Raw genomic sequence first — 10,193 nt, 5'->3', positions numbered from 1 at the left:
GAATTAATTAACCGATTATTTAAGCAATGTCTTTAATTAAAATTGTGTTCTATTTAATAAAAAATACAAATTTATTATGCAACTGAGCCAGATACGAAAAAATGTCAAGAGACATTTTTTGTAGAGAATGAATTACTCATTTAAGAAAAGAATTGAAATTTGATTTTAGACAGGAGTGTATTAGTAATTTATTGAATTTTTAGGTAGTAAAACCCCACAACTCCGGCACTGGTTGCTCGTAGGCCGTGTTATCATTACAGAATATGGCAGTATACAATATGATGCTGTACAGGGTGATCCAAACTTGGCGCCCTGGACCTATTATAGTAAAACGGAAGCCGAAATCAAAAATCTAAATAAGGATTCTTAAATAAGATCCCTTAAGGTTTATTTTTAGTTGAAAACTAGATTTTTCCAAATGTGGGAAAATGGCGTCTGTGACGTCATCAGCAATTTTTTTTCAGAAACATACTTTTTTCTATATCAAGAGACTTTATATTATTCTAAACAATTTTTGTAGGAACAATTTTTTTGTACCACTTTCTGTTTCAATTCTACAGTGTACCATTTTATAGTTAATTTGTGAGTAAATACAATATATAATATTTTGGTTAATTTAAAAAATTACAGTTTAATCAAAGTAGGTAAATATTAAATTTATCATATAATTTCATTTTAAGTTATTATAAATAAAAGGAAATAGCTAGTAAAATTTCTATTTTAACTGTGATACTTTTTAAGAAGGAACTTAAACAAGACTAACATTAAACAACACATAACAAACACTTTTTATTAAAAGTTCTCTATAATCCCCCCTCCAACTTCTAAGCATTTGTCTAAATTTTTCCTGACCTTCTTCCCTGTGGTTTCTCTCAACATTTCCCTGGATATCTCTCCACATGTTACTGTAATTTTCACTTTTAAATGATTGATATTTCTAGAGGGAGTTTGGTAGACTTTACTTTTTAGTGTTCTCCAAAGGAAAAAATCTAGGGAGGTTAGGTCTGGGGATTTAGAAGGCCATTGTATTGGCCTATTAATTCTTATCCATTTCTCTTCAAACGTGTTATATAAATATTTTTGAACATGCCTTGCCTTGTGCCGGGGAGCCCCTTCATGCTGAAACTAAATATTTCCACGAAGTTGTAGTGAAATATTTTCGACAAGAAGAGGCAACTCTTCTTGTAGAAATTGCAAGTAGGTATCACCATTAATCCATCTTGTCCCAAGCATCGAAAAATTTTAAAAACGAATTTTTTGTTTGTATATATTTATTTTGTTACATTTAAGAATACATTTCATTTGTCAAAAAAACTGAAAAAAAATTATATACAAAAAAAAAATACTGGTGCGTAAATGAACCATTGGGAATATATATGAAATACTGTTTTGGGACACATAAGGATACTACTAATAATTTTAAAGAAAATTTATCCCATAATGTTTCAATCTTACATAAAATAACTAAAATAGAATTATTTTGTACAAAATTTATGTACATAAAACTTTATTTCATATAATTGTAGCATAATATTTCATGGTGCATTAACGCACTACTGGTAACAGACGGTTTCATTTTTGATGATACTGTGCAAAGCATGAAGTATGTAAATGTACATTACACTTATTACAAATATAAATTGTGTGACTATGGCAAATTCTAAATCTCCTTCGTACTTTATTAGTATGGAGAATTATGAAATGACCTTTATTATCGTAACGCAGTTCGTTTATGGGAAGAGCAAGATTTTATTGAATTATTGTTTTATCTGTTTTTAAAAGTCGCAGTGCCACATAAGATTTAAAATCTAACTGAGAAATTTTTCTTTCAGTCACAACATTATAAAGTTTCCATGAGTTGACGACTAAACTATCCAATGTGTTACAAAATAAAGGCCACCATCATTTTTTCCCAAACACTTGGCATCTATAATTAGCAATTCCGTTGTCATGTAAATCTACCCCACCCATATATTTATTGTATTGGGCAATTACATAAGGTTGGGGTATATACAGGGTGGCCCATTGAAAACGAAACAGACGCATTTGCGGGTACTTAGAAATGTATATTTGAAAAATGCTCGGACACGTAAACTTTATATTCGAGGGGGACACATTATAAACGTATACTCGCTCCTTTCACTTCAACACCCTAGCCGGGGTGAGTTAAACCCTTAAAATCTTAAATGGAAAGTATGGTCGAGTAGCACCTTGTTTGAAAGGTCTTTCGATTCTCGTTATAATGATACCCAAATTAACTAACTTTTATTCAGTAGTTTTCGAGAAATTTGGAAAAATGTGATTAAATTGCCAACAAGTGGAATGCTCTGTTAAAATCGTAAATTAGGAAAATAATCAGTAGTGACTATTAATTGTAAACTGACCAGATTAAGTTTAGTTGTACTATTTCACCAATTGTTATTGCTTTCGAATAATAAAAAAAAATCTACTACATCTTATCAGGTAGGTAGAGGAGGCAGAGAAAGTAGAAAAAGGCGAATGGAATTTAAACTTTGAATACATTAAAAAAAAAGAGAGATAAAATATCACCGCAGCTATTGCAGTGAAGTATTCAAATGTTAGATACCGAATAAACTTCAGCATCGAGTTTAAGTGAATTAAATTTGAAAATAGGAAAAATTTTACAATGGTATATTCTGTAGAGGAAAGAGTGGAAATAATTTCTCTTTATTTCTATAGAAACTTTTGATTCAGATTCATATGCTGAAATATAGGATCCGCGGTCTTTTTTACCAAATCATTTAGAATTCTTAATTGGACACTTATTTGTTTTATTTTCTCGGATAGTACCGGTAGCGAAATAACCATTATTTTTTAAATGTACTAGGAGTTTGAATGATGAAAAAAATTATCAAAAAATATTTGGTGATTCACTGGCTTATCTACAACAGAAAGTAAACTCATGACAACATCACCGCCAAGTCCATGACTAGAATGAGTTTGATTTTGAGCACCATTATATGGAAGTGAATAAAATAGGTACCCATCAGATGAACAAAGTCACCAAAGTTTGAATCCAAAACGAACTGGCTTACCTTTTATAAACATTTTACAGGTATGACGTCCAAAGTAAGGTACCATTTGTTCATCTATGGATAAGTTATGTGAAAATATTCCAAACTGTATATTTTTTTAGTTTATTGCATTAAAAAAGGGTCTAACTTTGGCAAATTTATCATTTTTATCCAACAGATTATTGTTCGATAAATGCAAGTTCTGCTTTATGAATTGAAATCTATTGCGGCTTATACATTTTTTTATAAGATTTATTCCTTTGTTTTCATCAGTAAACCAATAATGTTGAATATGTGGTAATGAATGATAACCAGAAAAAGCAAAATTCCTATAAAATTTAAAAATTCGTTTTTTGATAATAAGAATTCATGGCGGTTGTTGTCTTGAGCATATTTTACTGAAAAATTTAAAACCAAGTCAATCACTTCGTCATCAAAAAACATAAAAAATATTTCAAGGGGAGTTTTCCCCGAGAGCCTATTTTTTAGTTTCTCGCGTGATTAAAATTCATCGGATATAGGTGCGTGAGTATATTCAATCTGACCTTTCTTCCATTTGACTGTAGAAGCAAGCCTTTCATTTGCCGAAAGCAAACGTCTCCTTTTGGCCTCCAAAGTTTCATCATCTGATGAATCCCATTGAGCTTCATTGATCAACAAAATACAGGACTGATTCGTACACGACTGATTTGTATATTCCGGTAGATGCAATTCGAAAGTTCCAACTATATCAGTTGGTTCCTCAAACTCTTGTAGATTACTTTCATCGTTTATATCTTCTTCATCAGTCAAAGTATCCATGTCGGGTGGAAAATAAACAGCGTCAATATGTTCTGGAAATATATCTTTTCTTACTTTTAGCTTAAATTCGCAAAAAACTGAATATTACTATATTGCATCTAATATATACATATAAAAATATGTAAATACAAGTAATACTTACGATTTTCATCGTTATTCTGCAAATCCGTCACGATCTCCTCCAAGGCCGCTTCTAATTCTTTTTGAGTAAAATACTTCGAAAACGACATATAGATTTTTCTGATTGTAATTAAATATCAAATGAACTGTACAAGATGAACGAACTACTGCTTATACGGCGCTGAACCGATACAAAAAAATACTGGATGAACGTATGGTCACTCAACAAAACTACATTGTATAGTTATTGAAATTCTAATAGGCACTTGGGTTATAGAGAGATGTTAGTTTTGTTCGCTTAGAGAGACTCAAAACAACTAATTCCTTTTTTCTTCATCGTGAGATCGTAGCCACAAAAAAGAGTATTGAGTCAATAAAAATCCAAATGATTTTCTCATGAGGAACAGTTTTCAAACCTATAAATTGATTGGAAATTTATACCTATATCATCAGTATCGGTAATTAATTACCTTATTTAGTCTAAGCAATAATTTGGGTAGATTTTGTGAGTAATGACATTATTTAGTCTGAGCAATAAATTGGGCAGATATATGGGTTTATTTATCCTAGAATAGTGTTGGGTATTTTCCCAACACAAGAAACAAATGAATACTAAACAATAAACTAATCGGCGACTATTCACTCTAAATGCACACACTTTTCGAAAATTGCAATAACTTGATTTTATTTCTTAGATAAAACCATTGGTGCGTTTAGGCACCGGTATTATTTACACAAAATAAGTGATAATTTACATGACAATTCAAATGCACTTTTTCTACTATGTAATCTACATATCGTAGACTTATCAAAAATGATGATACTTTGCAAAAATAAATTACCTTACTATATTTGAATCACTTCAACATTTAACACAAAATTATGCAGCGCTTTCCATGACTCTAAGATGTCATATTTTTTTGTTTTAAAACAAAAATCAACAGTATGTACGATACTAAATTCTATAATACTAATAGTAATAAAATTTCTAAATAGATATGAAAAAATATACAGGGTGGGCCACGAGTAACGCCTCGGAATCTCATGACAAAGCCAAGAGATTTTTCAACTGTTTCTTTTTTGAGATGTATACAGACTAACTAGAGCTACATTTTAAAATTATTTTCAAAGTATACAGAGTGTCCCAAACACATGTAATTGATCAAAGTTGCATTTTTTTAAATGGGATCCCCTGTATATTATATAATTTTTGAACTCAACCATTAAAATAAAATTAAGTTGTATTAAGGTTTATGGTATCTAACTCTAGCAGTTTTTGAAATAATTCAGTTTTTGTCAAGATGCAAGATAATTTTCAACACCCAATCTCTCATCCCATATTTAAGTTTTTAAAACAAAATTTTAATAGGAAGCCGTCAAGGGACCAAATTTTATACTGTAAGTTTCAAAAAGTCGGCGAATTGTACAGGGTGTTCTAAAAATAGCGCCAAATTCGTTCAACTTTTAACTGTTAATAACTTCTTTAATTTAAATTGGACACCCGGTATGTTGTGTTACTGTTAGATGCCAAATTTACTTATCTATCGAATATCACTAGGCTCCCTATACCTAGCTCTACTTATTTTCGCAAAAAACATACATTTTTATAAAAATATCTAAATCCCCAATTTTAACATTATGCCACATGAAATTGCCAAGATATTCATGGAAACCAAGTATTTGACATTGACTCCTGTCAGCATTCCTGCCAGTTCTTATCCTGAATTTATTAGCCATGAAGGAATTTAGTTTTTCTGAATTTGCTGATATTCATTTAACTTATGGATTAACAGAAGGGAACGCTGCTTAAGCAGTTCGTCTTTATGCGGAGCGTTTTCCAAATTGAAGACTTCCACATTGGCGAACTGGTAATCTTGTAATAAATATTATTATTCAGTAATTTTTTATGTATTGTTGGCTTAAAATCATTGCAAGCAAAACGTGGTGGAATAGGTCGTCCAATGTCTGTAAGAACTGTTGAAGTTGAAGAGCGTGTTTTGCAGTTAATAGAAGAAGATCAACATAAAAGTGTGCGAAAAGTATCTACGGCGTCCGGCATCACCAAATCGACAGTACACAGGATTTTCCGGAAACAATTGCTTTATCCTTATCACATACAAAAAGTCCACGCCATGTTTGCAGCTGATTATCCACCACGCCTAGAATTTGCAAAATTCTTTTTAGAAAAACAGAAACGTAATCCCAACTTTCTAAGTCGAGTGCTTTTTATAGACGAGGCAGGGTTTACAAGAGACGCAATAATTAATTCTCACAATTTACACATTTAGAGTGATAAAAACCCACATGCAACTGTTCAAACTAAACATCAACAAAAGTTTATTAACAATGTCTGAATGGGTATAATTGGAATTTATTTGATAGGGCCTTACATAATCGACGGCAATTTAAATGAACAGAAATATCTAGATTTTCTACAAGAACAGCTTAACCCATTATTAAAAGAAGTTCCTTTGGATGTTCGAAATAACATGTGGCTCATGCATGACGCTGCACCGCCACATTTTAGTAGAGATGTAAGGAATTATTTTAACAATACGTATCGTGATAAGTGGTTAGGTCAAGGTGTTCCCTGGTCAGTTAGATCGCCCGATTTAACTCCCATAGATTTTTATCTATGGGGCCATCTTAAAGCCTTAGTTTATAATATCCCAGTAAATTCTAAGAAAGAGTTATTAACTAGAATTATAATTTATTCTGAGATCATTAAAAACGATCATGAAATGTTGTTCCGTGTGCAGCAAAGATGTTTGTTCAACTTTATGAAATGCGTTGAATTTGAAGGTGCCCATATTAAGAATAAATAAAAAATAAAGTAAAATAAGTTTATTTATTTTATTGTTTCCGAAACATCCTGTGTGCTATCGATTTGGTGATGATAGTTGTTTTAACAAATTTGGATAATTTGCATACATTATCAGTTTTGAATGCGTTTTTATCGGAAACGGTTGCTTCTAGCAAGATTGATGTAGTATATCTTTTTTAAGCAAAAAAGATGGGAAAAAAGATTTTTCAAGTCAAAATTGACATACACCGTGGCACAAAAAAATTTTGGCGGTTCAAAAATATCCTATTGACCGCTGTTGGCGCCCTCTAAAAGATGCAACTAAGTCGTCTACAAATTTGAATTTCTCATCATAAAAAACACCCAAATATAAAATTTCGTAAAATTAGCTCCAAAAAGTCAAAAGATATTAAAAAAAAATTAAATTTATTTTTTCAAATTTAACACCTTGTAGCTCTGCTATTATTCACTTTTGTACTAAAGTAAGTTTAGTTAAATCGACTTATTTTGACCTCCACTATATGCACTCTCATTTTCGGCACGACCTTCTGGGACACCCTGTATACAGGGTGGTCCATTTTTTCGTAGTAGAACTTTAACAATCAATAGAAAAACTTATTTTACCAAGAAAATTTAATATCAATATAGACCCATAAACACTTCGTTTTAAAGATACTGGGCGTTGAAAATTAAAAAAAAAATAAATTATTTTTTATAATACTCCAAGCTTTGGATATATTTAAATCAAATTTGGAGTACAGTATCACATTGTATGCTGTACAAGCAACCAGTGCCGCAGTTGTGCGGTTTTACTACCATAAAGTTCAATAAATTGTCTTCTGTCTAAAATCAAATTTCAATTTTTTTCCTAAATGAGTAATCTATTTTCTACAAAAAATTTCTCTTGATATTTTTTCGTATCTAGCTTAGTTGCGTAACAAATTTGTATTTTTTATTAAATAGAACATAATTTTAATTAAAAACATTGCTCAAATAACCGGTTAACCCATATGATCCCATTATACTCATTTGAGTACCTTAAATCTGTCAATACGACACATGATGGTTCTGCAGATGTTTGGTCAATTCCCTGTTTGTTTTGATGGAAAACGCGTTCAAGTGGTGATATTTCTAAAGTTGTTACGGCGGTTTGATAATAACTGGAAAATTGTATTTGTAATCATACATATATTGAAAGGTATGTATTTAAACAAATTACGACTAATTATGAATGCTGCTTACATTTATTTAAACGTACGGTTCGCGATAGATTTGCTGTACTCATATAAGTACATTGGGCACTTCTGTAGGTGAAAATATAAAGTGTATTATCTTGTTACAGTTTCTAACAGAGATGGATCCTAACAATATTTTACCGTTTAAAACTGTAAATTCGGACTCTTTTAATGGTAAACGCTATAACAGATGGGAAAATGCTCTTGATTATGTAGCAACTACAAGCCATCAAAACGTAGATATTGTTCTTCTTCCGCCCAATGTTGACACGCAAACTGATGAAGAAGATATTAATGAAGATGTATGTAATTTGGCACATTGTCCAGCTGATATACCTGGAGAAGTTGAAGTACACTGTGACAATCCTAGTGACAGTGATGATGACAATATTCCACTGTCGAAATTTGTGACCAAAGGTAACGAGTGGAATTCAAATCCTCCAAAAAAGAGAAAAACAAATAGTGAGGCTGCACCCGTATGGACTAAAGAAATACAAGATCTACAAATGGAAAAAAGTCACGGATATCTTGAACGTTTACACCACTTGAAAGAATGTTTGCTTGAAGAATCTCCAGTACAGATATTTGAAAGACTTTTTGATACGGAAATTCTTAAACATATAGCAGAACAATCAAAGTTATATGCAACTCAAAAAAATAACCATACATTTTCCATCAGTGAAGATGAATTGAGAATTTTCATTGATATCTTAATATTTAGTGGTTACCATCGACTGCCAAGGGAACGTATGTACTGGAGCTTAGATGAAGATTTATGTATGTCAAGCGTATCTAAGGCCATGTCGAGAAATCGTTATTACAATATAAAAAAATTTATTCATTTTGCAGATAACTTAAATCTGAACAAAAATGATAGAATGTTTAAAATAAGACCCCTGTTGACTATGCTAAACAAAAATTTCCAACAATTCGGCATTTTTCATTCACATCTTTCTATCGATGAAGCAATGGTGAAGTACTTCAGACATCATTCCTCGAAGCAATTTATTAGAGGGAAGCCATTAAGATTTGCCTACAAAGAGTGGATGGTTTGTAGTTCTACAGGATACTGCTACAGTTTTGACGTTTATTGCGGTGCTAAACCTTCCAACACCTCAGGTCAAGTTCAGAATAAAAAGACAGAGCTACTTCTTGGATCTAGAGTTGTGTTACAGCAACTAGAAGCCGTTGAACAGACCACGTAGTGTTTTTTGATCATTATTTTACGAGACACAGCTTATTGAAAATGCTACGAGAAAAATGCTTTAAAGCAACAGGAACTATTAGGGAAAATAGAACAAAGAACTGCTCTTTGCCGTTTAAAAATGCAATGAACAAAAAGGAGTGAGGATATTTTCAGTACGTTTTTGATGAAACCAATAATTTATTGTTCGTCAAATGAAAAGATAACAGTATTGTAACCATGGCAACCAATTACGACGGGATCAAACCATTGTCAAAAGTCAAGCGTTGGTCTGCGGTAAAAAAAGAAAAGATCGATGTATCGCAACCCCAGCTGTTTTCAAAGTATAATGCTTCTATGGGAGGTGTCGATTTATTAGATGAAGCAGTGAATAATTACAGAATCACTATCCAGGTTTAAAAATGGTGGTGGCCTATTTTTACCCATATGGTGAATACAGCACTTGTAAATACATGGAGAATTCATACTTTGAACATAGAAAAAAGAGTTGATCTGTTAGATGTTATTCGGAGCATTGCAAGACACTATCTTAGGTGCAATACTAAATCAACTTATTCAAAAGCAAAACCATCTACGTCTGTTGCCAGAAGTATTAGAGATCATGAAGGTGGTCAATTTCCGGGAAAATTAGAAAAACAATTACACTGTGCTCAATGTCATCTAAGATCTCGGTAGAAATGTATAAAATGTAATGTAACATTATGTATTGAAAAAAATTGTTTTATCCTGTTCCACAGTAGCTAACGTACGTTCACATTCATATTTTGTTCTTTAAAATACCTAAAATGAAGCTCAGTTGTTATTCATAAGCTAGTGAGACGATAATAAATGTTTATTTTTACTTCAAAACAACATTATTTCGATTACCCATTTCAAGTAAGTAGATACTACATACAGATGCGAGCAAAAAAATAGCGTCACTTATTTTTCGTTCATTTGTTTAATAATTAGGAAAAACCCAAGTAAGGTTAGGAAGTTTTGACGTTTGAATTAGC

At 31.7% G+C, this 10,193-nt stretch overlaps 1 protein-coding gene across 1 annotated transcript; it reads right to left on the bottom strand.

Moving 5' to 3' along the window:
- Positions 1-3,536: 3,536 nt before the first annotated feature.
- LOC136413757 (uncharacterized) lies at positions 3,537-4,150 on the bottom strand. The gene is made up of 2 exons (XM_066397459.1): positions 3,979-4,150; positions 3,537-3,868 (listed from the first exon to the last, which is right to left on the bottom strand). Exons 1-2 carry the CDS (start codon positions 4,064-4,066, stop codon positions 3,537-3,539), a joined length of 420 nt encoding a protein of 139 aa, XP_066253556.1. The 5' UTR covers positions 4,067-4,150.
- Positions 4,151-10,193: the final 6,043 nt, after the last annotated feature.

The sequence above is a fragment of the Euwallacea similis genome, chromosome 15 (assembly GCF_039881205.1).
Source record: "Euwallacea similis isolate ESF13 chromosome 15, ESF131.1, whole genome shotgun sequence".
Classification (NCBI taxonomy): domain Eukaryota; kingdom Metazoa; phylum Arthropoda; class Insecta; order Coleoptera; family Curculionidae; genus Euwallacea; species Euwallacea similis.
Note: the sequence above shows the minus strand (reverse complement) of the source record. Positions and strands in the feature narration are given on the sequence as shown.